The sequence below is a fragment of the Ammospiza caudacuta genome, chromosome 6 (genome assembly GCF_027887145.1).
Source record: "Ammospiza caudacuta isolate bAmmCau1 chromosome 6, bAmmCau1.pri, whole genome shotgun sequence".
In the NCBI taxonomy this organism is placed as follows: Eukaryota; Metazoa; Chordata; class Aves; order Passeriformes; family Passerellidae; genus Ammospiza; species Ammospiza caudacuta.
Genome location: NC_080598.1, coordinates 60,757,596 through 60,780,459, shown reverse-complemented (window position 1 = coordinate 60,780,459; position 22,864 = coordinate 60,757,596). Strand labels below are relative to the sequence as shown.

The 22,864-nt window shown below is 42.7% G+C and overlaps 1 protein-coding gene across 1 annotated transcript; it reads left to right on the top strand.

Annotated features, from left to right (window-relative positions):
- The first annotated feature begins 4,704 nt into the window (after positions 1-4,704).
- On the top strand, positions 4,705-22,152 carry PCNX4 (pecanex 4). Its single transcript, XM_058806925.1, has 11 exons — positions 4,705-4,746; positions 7,841-8,566; positions 10,178-10,357; positions 10,446-10,960; positions 11,771-11,871; positions 12,020-12,142; positions 13,588-13,951; positions 17,196-17,299; positions 17,722-18,758; positions 19,253-19,439; positions 20,205-22,152. Exons 2-11 carry the CDS (start codon positions 7,878-7,880, stop codon positions 20,454-20,456), a joined length of 3,552 nt encoding a protein of 1,183 aa, XP_058662908.1. The 5' UTR covers positions 4,705-4,746; positions 7,841-7,877; the 3' UTR covers positions 20,457-22,152.
- Positions 22,153-22,864: the final 712 nt, after the last annotated feature.

Below are 22,864 nucleotides of genomic sequence, written 5' to 3'. Positions count from 1 at the left end.
TTACCATTTCTGTCTTTTTATTTATTTTTTTTTTATTATTTATATAAGTTTTACTACTTGGGACAGACCTAGATAGGCTCTTCACAATAGCAACCAGTTTACCCAAAATGCTTTATTGTGTAAGATACAGTTCAATATTGCCACCCAAAAGAGCTGTGAAGGTCCAGCTTTTCTCCTGGGGAGGACTTGGATGGTTGGCTGGGAATCCTTCTCCATGTGGAACCTAATAGTCTATAATGCTGTAGGGACATGAGATTATTATTATGTATACCAAGAAATCATGGTTGAATTTCTCAATATTGTGGGAATTTCACAGGAGGGTCTTCACACTGAGACATTCCCTGCCTGGGCTGCTGTTCTGAAGGCACAATTAGAAACAACAGGCAAGGAGTAATTAATACTTTAAGTCAGGCATACAAGGGAAATGTGACTGAGTGGTGGGATCAGGCTCCTTCTCTAGTCTGATTTCACTAGAATAGCTGCTAGTGGCTCTTCCATAGCCTTGTCCACAGCTTCATGGTTAGGACATCTTTTAGGAGTGGCACAGTGAGCTAAGAAGGTCCTTGGCCTCCTTCCTCTTGGGATGGGCCACTTGAAGCCCTCAACAAGGCAGTTCCTGACACCAGACCACCGCTTTTATTCCTCCTTAAGAAGGTACCAGCCCCACCAGGGACATCCCAGTTCTGAGTGGATCAAGGCACTTTTTGCACCATCACAAACCAGCACTCAGACCTGCTTCTGGAGAGATGTTTCCTAATGACCAATGCAGCAGCTCTCCACTTAATGAGCATCCAACTCCCTCCAGAGACACGTCCTTCATTCCCAGTATCCCACAGAGCCCAAATGTTGCACTGAGATCTCTGAATTTTCTTGTTCAAGAATATTTTTTTAAGTTCTTGAGAAATTGGATGCTGCACAGTGGTGACCTGAGCCAAGTTTTAACAAGCACCAAGTGTGTATATGACCATTTTTAATTGGGTGAACTGTCAAGGACACAGGAGACACTACTTTGTTGGTGATTCAAACATTCCTACTCCACTGGAAGCTACAAAGTGTCCCAGAGCTTCAGCTGTAAGAGCTTGTGTGTCACTGGAGCAGAGAGTGTCCCACATGATTGTCACCATATTTTCTGAAAAATCTTCATTGCCCAGGATTTTTCTCCTGAGAAGCTGAGAAGCCTCAGGAAAGAAATGCAAGCAATAGTTATCTGATTGCTTTGGAACGTGGTCTGGAGGTTGCTTACCAACAGGTGCCTCTTTGATTGGTTCCATGTGAACTGTGTTGACTTAATGACCAATCCCAGTCCAGCTGTGTTGGGACTGTGGTCAGTCACGGGTTTTTATTATTTTTTCCTTTCTAGCCTTTTGATGTATCCCTTCTCTTTCTTTAGTATGGTGTTAGAATAGAATAGAATAGAACAATAAATGTATATTATTTATTATTCTATTCATATTATAGAAGAATATGGAGTCAGATTCATCTCTTCCCTCGTCCTGGGACCCTCACAACCACCACACACGATCTGTCTCTGTTTATATCCACACACTGGGGTATAAATGACAACTGTGAAGGCTGCATGGCCACGGGACTCTTGCACCCTGTCAAACTAAAGATGTAGAATATCCCATAGTCAATCCTGGGCTGTCACTTACGATTCCAGTAGTACAAAAATTTGCTGTTTGTAATTCTCTCTCTGTCCCTTTCTCCTTGGATCAGTGACAGATTCTCAAAATACAGCAATTGAAAGAGACTTCCAAGAGAAGTGAGTCTTTCCCAAAACATACAATATTTAACTAGATTGCTTCCATAATCAAGATGTTTTCAACATGAAATGCAAAGAGGAGGAAAAAAAGGAAAACCTACTGTGATAAACAACAAAAAGAATTCAGGTCAAAGCTGCTGATTTTAAGATTATCCTACACAAATTAAACAGAAATCTGCAAACTCAGTATTTTATCCTTCATCTGAAGAATACAGTTCTTACAAAATCCAAACCACTTTATATATACAGATAAATTGATGAGAAATATTCTCATGTTTTAATGTTGTAATAAACAGCTAGGTAGGAATACTGAAATGACTTGAAGCATATGTTCAGCTGCCATGCAGGAAGGGCACCTGAAAGGGAGCTGATGCTTCACTTACTAAAACTTTTTACATGGATGTTACCCTGAAACTCTTAATGGTTGCCCAAAAATGTCAACAAAAGCCTTTCCCTTTGGGAAAACATGGGTATCTTCCACATGTAGGAACGGGGAACATTTTCCTAAAGTTTATTTTAAAGGGATAAAATCACCTAGAAAGGAGTGAGCTCCTCTGCGAGCCTACAGCCAAGTTGTCAAAAGGCATTACTGCCAAGGGAGCCACAGGAAAGAAGTCATGGATAACACACATCCAGCACACAGAGATCTCCAGAAACCTACACAGACACAGGATGGGTCCCCTGCAGGATGCAGGACAGACTGAGTAAAACAAGGAGTCCGATTTTACTCTGATATCCTCCCTTTTGGGAATGCCAGCCTGCAGACTGCAATAAAACAATAATTAACTTTGGGCATCAGGAAAAAGTTCCATAATCCAACAAGCTCTTTCTCTCTTAATAATCAATAACTGCGAGAAAGCATCTGTTTCCCCTACCCTTACAGCAACACACAAAGATGCATTTCCAAACAGAAAACACTTATTTTTTGGTTTATCTCTGAAGAGAAGAAAGGTCAGTAAGAAAAATAATTTTACTTGTACTACTACAAACAAAGTCAACATTAAAAATATGGAAATGTTCATATTCAGGGAGTTAGGACTAACAGACTTTTCACAAACTGAACAGGCAAGACAAAAACCAAGTCCAAAATCTGGAAATGGTTTATGTGTATCATAATTTTAAGAGGATCAGGAGTCCTGTTAAATTCAGTGAGGTAGTTAATGTTTCCAGCTATATATTGTGTGATATCCAGAAAAAGACAGCTGGACGTCAGCAGAATTTACCTTGAACAGTTTATTCTGTTGGCAAGTTTTATCTTATTTTATATGAACAAGAAACCTCTTAGAACTCTTAAGAGAAATAAATTACTATGCTCCCTTCACCAGTAGTCAGTTTGCACTGACTGAAATTCTGATTTATCCTTTTTGAGCAAGAGTGAAAATATAGGAAATGATTCCTTGGGATTTTGAAGGAGCTTTATGTGAATTTTGAAACACAAGCAGCAGAGCTTGCAAAGAAATAAATCCAGTGTCTGCTTCCCTCACTCTGCTGTTGTTTTTTAGGATTTAAACATTCCAGAAAAGAATTGTCATCTTTACAAAGCTGCAACTGAATTGAGAAACTGGGACAGGATGAAACTTGACAACGAAAAAGTAAATACCTGCTACCAACCTTTAGGGAATTGCAAAGAAATGCTATTTACCTTAGAATATCTATGAGATATAAATAATTTTAATAGGATTTCAACATATGCATTTGAAAGAGGAGATGAAAAAATATTAGATCAAGGATAGTGAAAAAAACATTTTTTTAAATTTATTATGCAAGAGGATGGAATTAAGTGTGCTACTGAAGTACATTAAAATGAAATTCAATAAAGACAAAGGATCATTGTCCTCTGGTGGTGCTTCCAAGGTTTTACACTGGATTCCCCAATCCAACTGCCTTTTTATTATCTCTGAAGAATAAAGATTAACAGACCTACAAAAATGTTATGATGCTTCTGATGAGAACTGCTCCCAGTCAATCCATTGTCTAAAATTCCAAGCACATGCTTGTGTGTTAAATTACATATTCAGATTTAAATGGATATAACTGTTCCTAACTATCTACATGGTAATTGTTCTAACAGGGATTAAGGCAGATGTGTGCCCTGGTGTTAATACACTGAATTATACATTTTAGTATTATTAGATATGAATTATATTATGCGTGCTGACTCTGTTAAATATTCGCAGTATTTAACGGGTGTAATTTGAAGGGGTACTGCAGCATTTGGATTTATATTTCAGTTTGCCACTGAATGCTGGAAGAAAACAGAATTAATTTGGTTCTGAGGCTAAAAGTAGTGTTCATATATTGAATTAGTTAATACATAAATGCCATTAATATTCAAGATTAGGGGAATTTTTAGGGTTATTCTGTTATGGTGTCAGAATGCTGGGGACCTTCTCGCTCTCTTTAACTCCCTGACGGGAGGGTGAAGCCAGGTGGGGATCGGGATCTGCTTCCTAGGAACAAGGGGCAGGATGAGAGGACATAGTCTGAAGATGTACTAGGGGAGGTAAATTGGACATTAGAGGAATTTTTTCCAGGAAGAAAGATCAGACATTGGAATGGGCCGGCCAGGGAAGCGGAGGAGCCACGGCCGGGCTCTTAGAGACTGGCCGGGCACTCAGTGCAGTGGTCTGGCCATGGACTGGGCTCGATGATGCCAGAGGTCTTTTCCACCCGGATCCATTCTGGGATGCCGCCCTCACCCGTGAGGGAGCGGGAGCACCGCGGCCCCGCAGTGCTCCCGTACCGACCCTGCCGGGAGCAGCGCCGGGAGCGGGGCCGGGGCTGGCCGGAGCCATTTCCCGCAGGCAGCGCGTCCCCACCGCCTCCCTCAGGCGGGCAAAATGGCGGCGGCCGCTGAGGGGCGGGAAAAAGGGGCGGGCAGAGAACGGCAGCGCTCCGCCATCCTCCTCCTCCTCCTCTATCTCCCAACGCCGGCTCGGCCCCGTGCCCTGCCGCCCCCTGCCCGCTCCGAGCCCGGGCCCCAGGTAGGTGCCATCCTTGCGGATTTGCCCCCCGGCCCTTCCCCTCCGCAGACCGCAGAGGTGTTTTTGTACTCGCCGGGTGTTGGGTGTTTTTATTCAGAGCCTGCAGAGGAGGTGAAGGAACCTGGGTGGGTGGGAAGCGTGGTGGCCCCGGTGGGAACCCCTCTGGTCAGGGGCAGCGGTGCCGCGGGGGGAGGCGGCCAGCGACCCTTACCGAAGGTGACCCCGGGATGCTCATCCCATAACTGGATGGGAGGTGCGGTCCTAAATGCTGTGTCCCCTGGGGAATGGAGTCAGCACTGCTGAGCAGGGGCTCGCAGCCTGATCCTCCTGGCTGGAAGCTGACCTGCAGCAAACTGGGGTCTTCAGCCATGGATGCTCCTCCGGGGAATCCTTAACCCGGTGTGTGAGAGCGTCTGGACTTTGTGGGATGCCACAGCCTCCGCTCCACCTCCCATCTCCTTTATCATCCCCAGCTTGGCTAGCAGGTGCTTTGTAACCCCTACCCTTAAACACCTGTAAGACCACCGAGGTAAGGATTTTTAAGCCCTATATGTTTCAGCTGCTCAGGTGGCAGACAGCTGTACACAAACTCTGTAATCTGCTAAAAATAAAAGCAAACCAAACTCGGCTGATCCACCATCAGCCCACGTGGAGGATGGTGTTCATTTAGACAAAAATTCGTGCCCTCCTGTGAATTCCTGCCTGAATTTGTGGCGCGGTTTGTTTTTTTTTCCCTTTGTAATAACGAGGTTATTGCAGGGGAAACTTGTGAAGTGACTTTATGGTGTTAAAGCCCTTTTTCCATCCTTGCTGTGATAGCATCCAAGTGGCACAGATCCCCCCGGTGATGACGGACTGTTGTGTTAGGGCTTGTTTGGGTATCCAGGCAAGTTGTCAAAGTGGGGCCGGGCCTGTATGTCAGGAATGTGCATTGAAGCCAGGTCCTGTAAACACTCACAAATGTCTGCAGCCTTGTTGCTAGGGCTTTGCCCAGGAATAAGACAGGGATGAGCCCCTCTTTGAAGTCCTGATTGCTCCCTGAGTAGCTGGAAGCCAGCAGAACAGCAGAGGGAAGAGTTTCCATAGTTAACAAGCTTCAGTAAATAAATTCACCTCTTTTTTATGGCTCGTTTTGGAGCAGAGCCAAGTGGAACTATATTGTTTATGTGCGTAGATTCTTGTGTCTCACACAAAGATGCCTATTTTTTACACAGAAACTGTAAGGGGAATGTTTTGTTAACATTTGGTTAGCAATATAAACTTGACAAACACAAATGCAGACTGGAACTTGAAGCAAAAATAGCCCTTCTCAGAGCAGAAAAACACAGCTGCCCAAAAACTGTTTTTCAAGGAAAACTCTGCACCTATCGGTTCTGTATTTTCTTTTTCAACTCAGCTTCTGTCATTTCCATGCCTGTAAGTCTTCTACTGCATGTAACTATCCCCACAATTTAAGCTCCAAGCCCATGCACCCTCTAAACAGAGCTTATTTTTCTAAAGAGTGATTCAGTTGTGATATTTTATAATTACATTTGAAATTTGTTTTTAGTTGGGTGTGTCGCTGTTACATTCTCAAATTCCTGAGCTGACTGGGATGAATTCCCCTGTCCATTGTCAACATGTGTCTTTTCCATTAGTTCCAGTAGGACTGACTGCTGCCTTCTTACATTTGAGAAACTTTCAGTGGCTTAAAATAGTAGGACCAAAAAACCTGTTTTTTCAATATTTTATTAAAAAAAAAAAAAAAAAAAAAAACAAAAAAATCCACAACCTACATAAAGAATAGTTACAGAGCCTGTGGGGACCTGCTTCCCGTGATGGAGTATATTGACTTAGTGGATGTAGCATGTAAATTTTCAGTCATGATAATGCATAAAATCTCATTTTCACTGTTTGCAACTTCATTCCCCAATGATCAGCATGTATCAACATTCAAGTGACTGAGACCTGTTTAAATAAATGGGGTGAATTGTTCTCAGAAGGGCTCAGAAAGGTTTGGTATTGTAGCAAAAAGGGATCACAGTAGTTTGAGGACTCTGTGACAGCCAAATGTTTAATTTTTAATGTCTCACCAGTGATGGCAATGGGAATTCATCAGATTGTACAGCTCCAGGGGAAGAAAGTCAGAATTTCTGTCCTTGCACATCTCCTAATGCACACAATCTATTTTACAGAGTTACTATTAATGACATTGGCACTGCTTTTTTGTGTGCTGTTTTTTTCACCCTATTTCTTAGCTTGAGTATTTCTACCTGTCACTCACAGATTCTTGCTTTCATGATTAGTAGCCTAGAATATATTTGAATATCATAGTTATCACTTTACATTCATTGTTTCTACATTGCCTGATCCTCTCTGAATGAGCATTCAAACCTATTTTGTTTGATGGGTCGCTGTAAATGTCTACAGGTATCTTTTTTTCCTTTCTTTCAGCTTTTTCCACTGGCACCATGAAGAATATATCCTAATTTTGCTACAACTCACAAGTATTGTGTTTGATTTTTTTTTTAATGTATAAGTTTTAGGAAGCAGAAAGTGAATTGCTTACTTTAGTTTACACTGATATATCCTGCAGCAAGGCTGTGTAGGGAGGATGGTAGCAATGCTGGCGTGGAAAACAATTTGTAATACTTTAACTTATTTATGTAGAAAAAGCTTTATTGCATAAAGTTTTAATTTTCTTTTTTTGCTCTCTGTGCCTGAGTCCTTGCATTGTGTGGCTGTTCACTGAAATCACAGACTCAGTACACAGAGATCCTTAATAGGATTTGGAATTGGAGGTCTGTGCCAAAGTGTGATTGCAATCAGATTGAGTGGGAAGAATGTCAGTTTTAGGAAGGTATTCTGATGGGGAGGTGGGTTGGTTTTGTCACCTCCCAAGAACAGGTTATATGTTTTTATTTGCAACCTTCAGATGAAAGAATGTGTTCACATTTTTAAATAGATGCTTGCTTATCGTATTCTGAGAATTCTAACAGCAACATGTCAGAATTCCACTGTAGCTTGGTAAATAAAAAGAAGACACAAGAATTCCCTGGGTTCTGAGTTCCACAATCAGTAATGTGTCCATGTTTTCCTTCCTGTTCTCCTACAGGAAAGATGATCCCCAGCCAGCCCTGCTGAGCCACAGGATGGGGCCAGATGTCCCCCTGCTCAATGACTACAAGCAGGAGTTCTTCCTGAAGCGCTTCCCTCAGACCCTGCTGGGAGGTCCCAGGTTCAAATTAGGCTACTGTGCCCCTCCCTACATCTATGTGAACCAGATCATCCTTTTCCTGACCCCATGGCTCTGGGGAGGAGTGGGGACACTCCTGTACCAGCTGGGGGTGATGCAGGACTTGTGCACAGCAGCCCTGTCAGGAGGGCTCATGTTTGTTACTGCCCTTGCTCTTCAGATGACAAACCTCTATGCAAAGCAGAAAACAGTGACAGTAGAAAGAATGCAAATTCAGAATACCCTGACAGATGAAGACGAGTTTGAATTTTCCAGCTGTGTAGGTTCAGAGACAGTAAAGTTTATTATTCCTGGCAAGAAGTACATAATCAACACTGTATTCCATTCTGTTCTGGCAGGGGTGTTGTGTGGGCTGGGAACTTGGTATTTGCTGCCAAACAGAATAACCTTGTTATACAGCAACATTGGAGGAACTGTTGTGATCTTTGTGTTTGGATGGGTGACCATGTGTATAGGAGAGTATTCATTAATCATAAACACAGCCACTGAAACAGCCACTTTCCAAGCACTGGATACTTATGAAATCACTGCTCTGATGAGACCTTTCTACATTTTTGTCTTTATTGCAGTGGATCTTGCACACAGGTAAATGTAATAATGCATTCAGCCACTTAAAGTGATGGTCATTCTGTGTATTTTTGATGGGAAAGGTTAAATTATTCTTCTGAGGAAAATTTATTTTGAGATTCTAATCAACTGTAGTAACTTCAAAGGAAGAAAATTGATGCATTTATGATAAAAATTGAGGTTCTATGCTGTGTATAAAAGGCTCTTAAATTTCCATAGCATTCCATGTAAACCAGGAAAAGCAGTCTGTAAGAGATAGGTTAAAACTACTTTCTACCATGTCATTTTTCATATTTTTGTATTGGAGCATTTGCAAATATATCCTTTTAAAGGATGTGCTTTGAAAACACATGTTCCTGACCTGGAATCATAAATCTAAACACTGCAAGCTTCAGGATTACAGGATTTATGTCCAGATTTCATCTTGGAATACTTTCTAATTTAAGCTCTGTAAAGTGATAGCAGAGGATTTTATACAACAGGCAAAAAAAAAACCCAAAACCCTTGAATTTGGTTTTGATGAATGGATATGCAAATGGGAATATTGCTGTGGCTTTGTGATACAGATTTGGAACTTGGATTTTTAAATGCTTTTCCAATACAAAAGAGCTGTGTCAGTCTACAAATTAGGAGAGTCACATTTCTGTTTTTCAGATGAGTGTCTTAGCTGAAGTATTTGTAGTTTCAGGCTTCTAAAACAAGATGCTTTTAGATTTATTTTCTGCATTATTTCTCCCTGTCAGGTGATATTTATAGCACTTTGTCACATGTAATATTTTATGGGTGGGTTACACCAGATACATTAAAAAAAGCATGTTTGAATTTGCTGGTTTTGCACTGGGAGATGTCCTTGTTAATGATTTACCCTAATTGCCACCTCAGGTGAAGTATGAGAATTACACATGTGGTCTTGGGACTCCAAATCCTTCTATTCAATTTCCTGAGAAGAAGATTAAGACCTTGTCAAAATTCCTGATAAAATTCCTGTGAGGCTTGCTTACTTATTAAAATGGAGAGGGAAACCAAATATGTTGGCAGTCTACCACCTTTAGTTGGTAAACTACATCTAGGTTAGAATTTATGCAAATTTCTAATAATGATCTTTGTGATTTTGCAGGAAAATTTTAACATTTTATGTAGAAAAAAATCCTCTTTAGGAATATACAGTATTATCTGTAGGTGTACAGGCAACATGACAATTCTTCTACTTGGGCCTTGAAATTGCATAAAATTTTACTTTTGTGTCTCTGAAAAAATACTTTATAATTTTTTGTTAAACAGTTGAGGCCTTGGAGCCTGTAGATGTTTATTTTTTGCACAAGTATTTTTTCAGTGTGTTTTTCAGTTTGCAGTAGCAAAAATAATTGGGATAATTGCCTCACTGTATTCATCTGAAGGCTTCAAAACTTTTAAATGAAAATTTAGTCTGTGTTCTAATTAATATGTTACTGTCCCAAGCATAAATATATGTGCTTATTTTTCCTTTTAAAAGATACTTATTAGGTTTTATAGGTTGAATGTGTAAGGTTTTTACTTTGGGATTTGCTGTAGTAATTAAACAGGAAGTCTTCCCACACTGAAGTTATTTTTCCTTTCACAGAATTCAAATGCATTTCTTCTTTTATCCAGGTTTGCTGTCAACACACCCATTCTAGAGCAGACAAACCAGATTTTGCACATCCTGTTTCTTTTTCTGCCATTCTTGTGGGCCATGGGAATTCTGCCCCCACTTGATGCACTTTTTCTCTGGGGAATGGAACAACTGTTGGAGTTTGGACTAGGAGGTTCACCTATGTCAAGTAACACCAAGTAAATGTTTCTACAATTGTAAAATATATCAGTGTTGTTTATAACCTTTTTCTTTTCAAGCAAATCTTCTTTATTTTCTCCTTCACAGGTTGTTAGTAATGTTTCTCATTTCTGCTGGAACAGCAATAGCATCGTATTTCATTCCCAGCCCCCTCGGTGTGATCCTCTTCATGACTGGATTTGGGTTCATACTGAGTCTTAACCTAAGTGAGATTGGGTTTGCCTTCAAACACACCATGATCAGCCATTTAGCCTCCAGCAAAGCTAAAAATGCTCACAGGGCTCTTAGATTACAATTTGGGTGGAGGGAATTAATTTTCTATGTGACTGTGTTGGCATTTGCTCTCACAGAAGCGAGTCTGCTGCATCAATTTGCAGGCTCCTCATCATCTTCCCAAGGCAGACCCCAGGCCATAGCAAGTTACATTCTGATCCTATTACTTGTAATGATGTGGATTCTTAGAGAGATTCAGAGAGTGTACTTGTTTGGAGTCTTCAGAAACCCCTTTTACCCAAAGGATGTCAGGACTGTGGCTGTGTTCATGGAGAAGCAAAGAAGGCTAATGAAAGTTGGTGTTGTCAGGAGGATTTTACTAACACTAGGTAGGAATACACCACTGTCTGTTGTTTGTTAGATGATGCTTGTAGGGAGATTGAAACTCTAGAATTGCTCTATGTGCAAGATTCTGGGAATGAACCAAGGGAAACCAAGTGGCTGGAAATACTTGTTGATGTCTTGTTAAATTGTGTATTGAGGTCAAAGTTACTGGTCCAGCATATTTGAAAGTGATTAAATTTGGAAGTGATTTGATTTATTTCTTTTATAGGGGTGAACCTAAAAAACTGAGCCTTTTAAAAGCCCAGCTGAGAAAGCAGGGCCTTTTAAAGGATTTTAGTTACAACTGCAGTGCCAACTTTTAAAAATATGTACTTGAAAACAAAATGCGTTGAAAGTCTTCAAGCTGACCAAATATTTGGTTCTTAGAGCTTGCTGGTAAAGGGGAGAGCCTCCATTCTGGTAGGTTAGAGACAAATGCATCTACTTTGAGGGAATAAAAATGGATTTAAATTATTTAACGTCATAAAGAACCATTAGTTTGGGGAAATACATTGATGACTGCTATTCCATGTTTATTTTCACTTATTTGAGTATTTTCTCGGAGAAACAAATAAAGGATAAAGGAACTAATAGCAAGTAAGAGCTAAACATCGATGTAAATGTTTGTTGTCCAAGGCCATTAGTGCAAATAAATTGTTCAATATTGTTGGAGTGTAATACAAAGAGGATTTTGTGTTGATGAGGGGAAGCTTTCTCTTTTTTGCTGGGATTTCCATCCTGAAATAAGACTGCTTACCTCTGCTTGCTTTTGTTACAGTTTTGGAAGGTCAGTGATGCTTTTGTTTCAATTGCAGTGTCTCCCTTTGCTATGATAGCATTCCTGTCACTTGACCATTCCCTACAAAACCTGCATTCCGTGTCTGTTTCCATTGGATTCACAAGGATGTTCAGGATGGTAATTTGAATTTGAAATATGTTAGCCTTAGAAATGCTCTTCTACATGACTTGAAAACCAAGGTGACCTGGAAGAAATATTCCAGGTCACGAAAGCAGAGATAAATAGATACGTTTTTTAATGTATTTCTAACATATCTCTATTCTAGGTCTGGCAAAATACAGAAAATGCCTTACTAGACATGGTGGTTGTGTCAGCAGCACAAATGTTGGTGGCTAATCCAGACCTCTGGTGGAACAGGAGCCTTGATACAGGAATCAAACTCTTGCTGGTAATTGTAGGAGCGTCGGGGGGGTGGGAGGGTCGGAGACAAGAGATCTCTGCAGCCAGGTTGTGGAACTTGTGGTTTATTGCAAAGGGCCTGGGTGCAGGGCCCTGCTTGGAGCTGCCAGCCACAGCTCAGAGCAGGCCCCAGAGAGGAGAGGGGGAGAGGGTGAGAGGGTAAGAGAGTAAGGGAGTAAAAAAGGTAAGAGAATAAAAAGGGTAACGGAGTGAGGTTCCCGTTACAATACCATAAATCTTCTTCTGTGTTGAATATTCTAATTCTCACTAACCAATCTAGTACAATATACAAATCCTATAGCCTTTACATACAGCCTATAATAATCACTACATTACCATACTATGTTACATTTTAAACCCTAAAAACTCCTCTTTGGGCCCTTCTGCCAAGCTGGCAGGGTCTGCTCTGACCCTTGGGCCTGTCTGCAAGCAGAGGGTGTTGTTCCATCCAAAGGGGATCACCTTCAGCTGGCCACACCATTGTTTTCCAGTTGTTCAGTAACTGAGGTATCTCTAAGCTTGCTTTCATTTCAATCTCGCTTAGAGTTTCCATATTCTCAAAATCTTTTGCCAGACAATCATATTTATAAGGCTTTCCTGTTTCTCCTTCCCCAACAGGTAATGGTCATATTGTAAAATTAAGCAAGATAATTGTTTTCTGAAGTATCTGTCTCTGTTGGAGAATTACAACAGGGGCCAGAACCCAGCAGACAGAAGCTAAAAACTGTACTAAGATATATTCTCATACCAAGGAATGTTAGCCATGCTTCATTTTCATAAAATTACTGTAGCTATGCTGAGTGTGCTGCAGGCTACAAACCCTGTTCTTCCTGCCCGTGTGTCACAGGTCGGTCTCCTGCGGGATCGGCTGCTCGAGTTGCTGTCCAAGCTGAACTTTGTCATTGCCATCCTCCTGTGCTAAGATATATTCTCACACCAAGGAATGTTAGCCATGCTTCATTTTCATAAAATTACTGTGGCTATGCTACAGTATGTAGCTAGGCTATGGCTACATACTCTATGTTGTATGCTATAGGCTACAAACCCTGTTCTTCCTGCCCATGTGCTGCAGGTCGGTCTCCTGCGGGACCGGCTGCTGCAGTTCTTGTCCATTTGCCATGGCCATCCTCCTGTGCTAAGATATATTCTCACACCAATGATAGCCATGCTTTATTTTCTTTAAGTTACTGTATCTATGCCGAGTGTGCTGTAGAGTTCAAACCCTGTTCTTCCTGCCCATGTGCTGCAGGTCGGTCTCCTGCGGGACCGGCTTCTGCAGTTCCTGTCCAAGCTGCACTTTGCCATGGCCATCCTCCTGTGCTAAGATATATTCTCACACCAATGATAGCCATGCTTTATTTTCTTTAAGTTACAGTATCTGTGCTGAGTGTGCTACAGGCTACAAACCCTGTTCTTTCTGCCCATGTGCTGCAGGTCGGTCTCCTGCGGGACCGGCTGCTGCAGTTCCTGTCCAAGCTGCACTTTGCCATGGCCATCCTGCTGACCTCGTGGACGGAGAAGAAGCAGCGCCGCAGATCCAGCGCCGCCCTGATCGCGCTCAACGTCGCCTTCTTCCCCGTGCTGCTGGCCCTGGTGGCCGTGTCGGCGCTGCTCTCCTCGCCCCTGCTGCCGCTCTTCACGCTGCCCGTGTTCCTGGTGGGCTTCCCGCGGCCGCTGCGGAGCTGGCCGGGCCCCGTGGGCGGCGCCGCCTGCGTCTGCTCCGACACCGTCTACTACCGGCAGCTGGTGCCCGGCCTGGCCGCGGCGCTGCAGGCTGCGCTGGCCGCCGGCGGCCTGGGTGCGTACGGGGAGCGCTCTGCAATAATGCAGATAAATAGTGCAGGAAATGTGGTTTTCCAGCCAAAACCTTGGGATTGGGTCTGTCCCAACACCCTAAAACCCTTGGGATCGGATCCCTCCCAATGCCTTAAAACCCTTGGGATTGGATCCCTCTCAGTGCCCCTAACCCCTTGGGATCGGATCCATCCCAATGCCCCAAAACCCTTGGGATCAGGACCCTCCCAAGACCCCAGACTCCTTGGGATCAGATCCCTCCCAACACCCTAAAACACTGGGGATCAGGTCCCTCCCCATGCCTCAAACCCCTTGGGATCAGATCCCTCCCAAGGCCCCAAAACTGGATCAAATCCCTCCCAAGGCCCTAAAACCCTTGGAATCAGATCCTTCCCAATGCCCCAAAACCCCTTGGGATCAGATCCCTCCCAAGGCCCCAAAACTGTTTGGATCAAATCCCTCCCAAGGCCCTAAAACCCTTTGGATCAGGTCCCTCCCAATGCCCTAAAACCCTTGGAATCAGATCCCTCCCAAGGCCCTAAAACCCTTGGAATCAGATCCCTCCCAAGGCCCTAAAACCCTTGGAATTAGATCCCTCCCAAGGCCCTAAAACCCTTGGAATTAGATCCCTACCAAGGCCCTAAAACCCTTGGAACCACATCCCTCCCAAGGCCCTAAAACCCTTGGGATCAGATCCTTCCAAATGCCCCAAACCCCTTGGGATCAGATCCCTCCCAATGCCCTAAGCCCCTTGGGATTGAATCCTCTGAAGGGAGGAGAATCAGTGGTTGAAAACCAAGTTTCACAGCTGGGTTAAATCTGATATTCAGAGATTGCTCAGGAAAAACTGGTTACTTTTATTCTTGTACATCCAACAATAGGACAAAGGGGAAGAATAGAAAAGAAGAGCTACAAGTTGCAGCAGGGGGAGGTTCAGGTTGGACATTGGGGAAAATTTCTTCCCTGGACAAATGGTTAAGCATTGGCACAGGCTCCCCAGGGAAGTGGTGGTGTCCCCATCCCTGGGAGCATTCAAGAAACAGGGAGATGTAGCAGTTTTGTGAGATGGTTTCATGGACATGGTGCTATTCAGTCAAAGGCTGGGTTTGATGATCTTTTCCAGCTAATGATTCTACAATGTCTGCTTGTTACAATCCTGTAAAAAAAGAAATCTTTTGTTACCTTTAAGCAGAGACTAAATGGTGGTGAAACAGTATCAATCCTAATCTTTCTGTACTGAATAAAAAGGATGGAATGCATTGATCCCACCCAACTGGAGGCAGTAAATTGGGTTCTTCAGCCAGACAGCATAGAGAAGGATGTGTGTCAGATTGCTGTCTGTAGGTCTGTCTGTCTCTGCATCCATCCCATTACTCAGCATCCAGAAGGTGACTTTGCTAATTTGGCTGTGTTAATTGGTTATGGTGAAATACATGATGTAGCCTAAGTGGCAGTAAACAGATAAGAACAAACCTATTGATAAGATTTAATATCTTATCTTGTGCAGGCACTTGGGGTGGGATTGTAGCAGCACTTGTGGGTTTACAACCTGGTAAAGGCATTGTGGTGGGATTTTCACAGAATTTGTGGATTTACAGCCTGGTGGTGAAGGCCTTGTGATGGGGTTTTCACAGAATTACAGAGACAGAGGTGAAGAAAGGCCCAGTCTTTTTCCCAGCTGGAGACAGAGTAACTGTTTTAAAATTGCAAGGTCATTTTCTTGAGAAACAGCCTTTGTGTAACCTAAATAATCAAAAGATTGTAGCCCTCAGACAAGAGGCAAATATTTACATAAGCCTCTTAGAAAATGGCTTATGGCTGGAAAAAGTGGCCTAATATTTGAAGGCAGTGGAAGTTAACCTTAATCAGGCTTTTCTGAAGAAAATATCCAGGTGCTTTACTGGGAAATATGTGCTGCACTTGCATCACTGGTTAGAGAGAGATACTCAATTAAACCAAAAAGTCGTTTTTCTCTAAAAAAGGATACTTCAGTTTGTCTACTGTTTTCTATTTACAATAGATATATTTATTATAATAATATATAGCTATCTGTCATATATATATGTTATCTATCTTTTATATCTATCTATATTTTATATATATACATATTTTAATAGGGTTTTTTCCCCCCATTGCCATCATGACTGTGGTGGCATGTATGCCTTAGAATAAATAATTTAAAACACTAGTCTTGAGGGGTAAAAAGTCTCTTCTTTAATGGGAAAATCTGTGAATGAATGTCTTGAAGCAAGAAAAACTGTGGTGTTCTCAGATGAGTTCAAAAGGAAGTGATGCCACTTTGTGTGTCACTAATTTAAACCCAGAGTTTTTTCTGTGTAAAGGAGTTTTAGTAGTTTTAACTGCTAGCAAGAAAGGAATTAAAGTCTTTGCAAAATGTTAGCAAGAAAATGCACTTCATTAGCTCAGTGGGATAGAAAAGGTTACTTAAATTTTAACTACTGCTTAATGGTTGGTTTCACTGATTTCACCTTACAACATTTTAAAACTAAAATGTTCTGCAAGTGAGTGGTCACCAGACATGAGTGACAGCAGAAGCAGGTCATAAACTGGCAGCAAATGTCATGCTTAAGAATAGAACCATTGTGTTATGGGGATTGACTTTCAGCTATAGTTCAAATACAGAATAACCATCAGTTCTTAGGAAATTTGGCATTGCTTTTTTTGTGACTTTTTCTTTTGTGAAAAAGTTTGGGTTGGGTTTTTTTTTTTTTTGAGTACTAATTTGCTGTTCTTCAGGACCTGATTTTCAAATTCCAGTTTAGTTATATTTTTATTTCTCTGATAACAAATAAACTTCCCACTCCACAGCAAATTGGGCCATTAGGAAACTCCTGTGCTATAGAATGATTCTGTAATGTATTCTCAGTAAGGAGGACTTTAGGTCTCCAGGGAACACTCCAGTGGGAACTCTGTGGTTGGAAATGCAGCCAAAAATGATCTTTAATCATGAAAGTCATCTCTGCAAAGGGAATTGAGGGTGGAGTTGTTTAACCCTGGTCTGGTGTGAATAATGCAGTCCTGCAGTTGTGTGAGGTTTTCCAACTTTCCACAGCTTTTTCAAAGCTGCAATTTCAGCCAGTTTTTCCAAGATTTTAAGGTGCTAGTCATTTCTAAGGTGCCAGTTATTTCTGCTGATGCAGAAATATTTCGTGTTTGCTGTTGAATCCTTTCCTTGGCATGTAGAAAAGGTAATATGCAGTTTTTGTTTTGTTTCTTTTCTTGCCCAGGTCTCTCTCTGCCTGGGTCTCATTACTTGTGCCGCTTTCAGGACAGGCTGATGTGGATTTTGGTGCTGGAAAAAGGCTTCACATACTGTGGTGTGAACATTAAGGTAATTGCATGCTGAGCACTGAGATGTTGATGTTTGGAAATCATGCAAACATTTTGCTGTGTAACATTTCAGCAGTGTAACTGATTTACATTTAATTTTCTAAGATGAGTGTTGTACTAATTAGCCTTGCAATTCACATGAGTAGCAGATGTGAAATTTTTTTATCATTTAGCTTGTGACAGAATATCTTTAATAAGCTAGCTAATAAGATTTGCATCAAGCAAAGATTTATTTAAGACACTGATCTGTGCCTAATACTGCAGTGAGTGCTTTGTTATTGCTGTTATCTCTGGATAGATTTGTAGATTCAGTTGTGGAAATACTGACAATCATTTTATTCAGAATAATTCTGGTGCAGGCAAAATGCTGGCATTTAAAGTTATGTCCTGGTGAAGACTAACAGGTTTTCATGTGTGCTTTAGGGGCTAGAACTGCAGGAAACATCCTGCCATGCTGCTGAAGCTCACAGAGTGGATGAAATTTTTGAAATGGCCTTTGAACATCAGGAGCACACAAGGATTCTGTCTCCCAATCCCCATTTTGGGCACATCCTGACTCCCTGTACTGTGGTTCCTGTGAGGCTGTATTCTGATGCCAGGAATGTGTTATCTGGAATAATTGATTCCCATGAGAATTTAAAGCACCTGAAAGATGATTTTGTGAAAGTGCTTGTGTGGATGCTTGTCCAGTATTGTTATAAAAAATCCAAGACGTGGGAAAGCCCAGGCAGTGCCAACAGGAACAAACAAGAATCATTTCCAGAAAATCAGCACAGTGGAGCAGTGAAAGGATGCAGAGCTCTGAGGGAAGAAGACAGCTTTAGTGTTGATACAGTGGAGGACTGGACTGATGATAGTGACATTTTTGATTTTGAACCCGGTAGCAGAGCAAGAGACAGAAAAGATGCTGGGCACTTGGGACTGACACCCAAAGTGCACCTGTCTATTCCAGGGTCCACAGAAACACAGAGCCAAGATTTCCTACAAGAAATGTCACCAGAAGATAAATTAAACAGGACTGTGGTGCTTGGGCTGCCTGCTGTGGACAAAGGGAAGCAGCCAGAAGTTTTACCTCGTGTAGAATTCAGTTGCTCTTACTCAGAGCTGCTGAGCATCCCAGAAGAATGGAGAACAGCACCAGTGCCTTCTTCCAAAGTCAGTGAAATGAGGCAGAGGTTTCCTGAGGAATGGTACCACTTTGTTCTGAGCCAGCTGGACTTTTTTCATCTGCAAGAGAAGCCTTCCAGTTTGCTCACAGAGCTGATGGAAGATAAAGCTCTGAAGGAGCTGTACATCCTGGGGGTGCTGTCGTGCTGCTTTGGTCTGTTTGGGCTGGATAACGCCGTGCCTGCCCCTCGCCACGTCTTCAGGGCATACACGGGTGGCATCCCCTGGTCTGCTGGCTTGGACTGGCTCACAGGCAAACCAGAGCTCTTCCAGCTGGCATTAAAAGCATTCAGGTAAAAAAAACCCCAATTTCCTGAGATTAGAAATTTATATAGAGAAGTGCCATTTCATTAATGGTTTGTTGAACCCGTATAGTTTTAATTTATTTGTCGGTTTTTCCTATATAAATACTGCCCGTGACTCCAGGCAGTGAAGCCTGTGGTGTGGAGGTTCTTCTTTCTTCTCCACAGCAGCTGCCTCCAATCTGCTGTGTTAACTGGGGAAAAACAACCTGTTTTCACTGACCCCAGCTCTCAACAGATGTGCTGGATTTAGATGTTTGGCAGTAACCATTATCAGGCACTGGGGATGTGTTGGAGGTGAATGAGGTGTTTAAGCTGATGTGTTTTACATGTGGGTGAGCTAAAAGCACAACCAGACTGACTGGCAGGGACTCAGCTGGCAAGCAGTGACTGGCAGAGTTGGTGGAGCCTCTCCACCCTCTGTGGCCTGAACAGCTTTCTCCCTCCTGCCTTTGCCACCCTGTGTGATGTTCTGCACCTTTCAGATACACCTTTAAACTTATGCTGGACAAAGCCAGCCTGGGCCCAGTGGAGAACTTCAGAGAGCTGGTGAATTACCTGGAGGGATACGAAAGCGATTGGTACATTGGGCTGGTGTCAGACCTGGAGTGGCAGCAGGCAGTTCTGCAGGAAAAGCCATACCTGTTCTCTCTGGGGCACGACCCAAGCATGGTAAGGGGAAAAATTACTCAAAGTTTGGGTTTCTTTTTTACTGTTCTTTATTCCCCTCATAATTGTGTTCGAAAACATGAAGGCTCTGCAAGATGGTTCGTACTAAAGAGGAACTGGCACTGCTGTTGTTGAAAAGCCCACTGCACTGTTCTTCAGATGCAGCAATATTTCCTGATTATATTCCAGTGGAGGAATTGAACTGAGGGGACTGGTTTATACTTTGCTGTGTTTAAAGTGTTCATAGAGTGCAGCGCTGTTACTGTCATGTTTTTTTGAAAAATCCCTTTGCCCAGGATTTTCTCCTAGGAAGCTGAGAAGCCTCAGAGAAAAATGAAAACAGTAATTACCTCATTTTGCTTCTTCTGTGTTTTGCTGCTTTAGAATGTGGTTCAGAAATTGTTTATCCAACAGGTGGTTGTTTGATTGGTTTCATGTGAATTGTTTTTACTTACTGACCAATCACCATCAGGCTGTGTGGGACTCTGAGGAGTCAATCAGGAGTTTTTAGTTAGGATATTTACAGAAGGCTTAACAAGATACTTTCTCTATTCTTTAGTATAGTTTAACATTCTTTTATTATTTTATGATTTTATATTATATGAATTAACCTTCTAAAAACATAGAGTCAAATTCAGTTCCTCCTTCATCCTGAAAACCCTAAAAACACCACACAGCCCCAAAGCTTTACTCAGAGCTCTATAACCAAAACGCTCTCGTCTCTTCTCAGCCAATGTCCTGGACATCCTGATCTGTTTGTTCTTGCAGGGAATTTACACAGGGCGAGTCCTCACTCTGCAGGAGCTGCTGGTCCAGGTGGGAAAGCTCAATGCAGAAGCTGTGAGGGGCCAGTGGGCCAACCTGTCCTGGGAGCTGCTCTACGCCACCAACGACGACGAGGAGCGCTACAGCATCCAGGCACACCCGGCGCTGCTGCGCAACCTGACCGTGCAGGCGGCCGACCCGCCCCTGGGCTACCCCGTCTACTCCTCTCAGCTCCTGCAGCTGCCCCTCTTCTAGGCTGTGCTTTCTCACCTGTGGCTCTCGCTGGTTTCTCCTTTTCCTCTGTGTGTGGCACTCTGCCCTGTGTGCTGCAGATCAGGTGTTACTCACAGGGTGGCAGTGCCAGGCTGGTGAATGTCCTTGGCACAGAGGTGGTGCTGGCCAGAGCCTGCAGCAGGCAGCAAGGTGGGGACTGGTTTCTTGCTGCTGGAATACAAGACACCCTTGTGGCTGGTGAGCCACATGCTGCAATTCTCCACCTTAAAGAAAAGCAGTGTAATTCTTATCATTACCACAATTCTGCTCATTAACTATTTTTGGTGCATTCTGATTTACTTTTCCTTTTTTTTTCCCGTGGACAGGTGACCTGCACTGCCAGTCAGGTTATGGCCTCTTGTAGTGTTGTCAACCCCAGAGTTGACAACCAAAGTGTACATAGGACTATTTATATATTTTTTTTTTAATCTGGCCATTTTTATATTGGACTGAGTTCAGTTCTAGCATTTGTTATATGACTCTCACTGATCTTCCTTATGTGCAGTAAGTTATCAGCCATACTTTAACTAAGGGACAATTTTTACCTAACTACTTGTTTTGGTAAAAAGAATTTTATATAAACCAGTGTGTGTTCTGACACATTGATAGCGTGGGTGACTTTATTGATGGAAGAAGTAAACGTATATAATTAGGGGACAGAGGAAATTTTAAGAACAAATGCTATGATTTCATCTCCTTCTTCCAGTATCCATATATATGATATATATATCTGTATACATACATATATATATATATATGTTGTTACTTTCAACCTCTCTCCACCTCCCTAACCAGTCTTCCTCTTCTAACCTCTCACAAATGCAGTGAGAGCTTCATGATGGGGGGTGGGAATCCAGCTAGAAGTATTTATTTTTTTAACCTCACTACAGGCTGGAGCAGACCTGGACAGCTGGTTTGTAACATTACAGCTGACCTTGAAAACAGGTCCAGGTCCAGTTTCCAGTGGCTCATTTATCCTGTTCACTACCACCAGTCTTAGCACATAACTGTGTTTTCTCAGCAGGACCATGGTCACACTGTAGGCAGATGCTGAGCAGGGAGTAGGTAATTGTATTTCCTAGGACAGAATCAATTTAAATCAGACCTGCTCTGTAACTGAAGCAGTACTGGTTTGGAACACCCAGCCTTGTCTGGGTCCAAGCACATTTATTACTTTTCACATTTAAGACCTTTTGACTCATATGAAATTTGCCACAGAAGCTTGTTCTGGGCTGCTGGCTGTTCCTTTAGATAGTGGCCAGAAATGGTTTTTAAGAACTATGCAAGTGGTGTGGTGAGTTTCTAAATCAGGTTGGTGCCACACTGGGCCCTGAGCTGTCTGGAAATACAGAGCCATGGATGTGATGTAGAAGGGGCTTATAGAGAGCCCCCATTTCAGCTCCCACTCACAAGGAGGGAAATGTTTACTCTGATTTAAAACTTCCAAGGCAAGGAGTGTCATGAGCTCCTCAAGCAGTTCTAGTTCTTTGCTCTCTTGCAGCAGCTGGAAAGTTGGAGCTGTTTCCTAAATCTAATTTACCCTCTCTTGCCACATTGTAAATTTGTTACTACTTGTCTTCCATATGGTCACAGAAAATTTAATTATCTTTTTTTGCAGCAGTCCTTACTCAAAGATGGCTGTAATTTCTGCCCTCATCCTTTGTCTTTTGTAAAGTGAATAAACCAGTTGAGAAAGAGCTGAAGAGAGCTGTGATCCTTTTCCCTTCCTTTCTCTGGGCTCTGTCCATCTGGTCCCCAGCCTTGAGGAGAGCTGCTGCTGACTGGGCCCAGTGTTCCAGCAGAGATCCTGATTGGCACCAGATGGAGCAGCACAATTAGCAGTGGGCAGAGTTCCTGCTGGAGCACAGCAATGTGGAGCTGGGCTGTGCTGCCCTGCCACATCCTGTCCCCTGCTGTCACAGCAGTGTGTCCCACAGCCCCAGTCACTGCTCACACAGCCCCTGGCACAGCCCTGAGGCACAGTACCTGTCTGCATCCTGCTTTTGGCAGAATCAGGAGATAAAGCTTTTGTTCTGTCTCGGATCTCTGCAGCTGAGTGCCCCTGTTCAGCTGGTTTGTTTGCTTTGGAGCATTTCTTTGATTTATCCGAAATTCAGGAACTGGAGCACCTTCAGCTCTGGCTGTGTCTGTGTTCACAGGCTGCTGCTGGGATTACTGATGGCATCCTGCTCTCAGCAGGACCCATTGTTATCCCTTGTGACCCTGTTTTCTAACCAGGGGTGTGCAGAGCTTTATTTAGTTCTTCCAACACCTCCTGGCTTTAGTTGTGATGTTGATCACACACAGGGCAGTGTAAGGGCAGCAGAGCTGAGAAAGGGGCAGAGGGTAAGTCCTGATGTATCAGAAATGAATGGATTCAGCCCTGAACA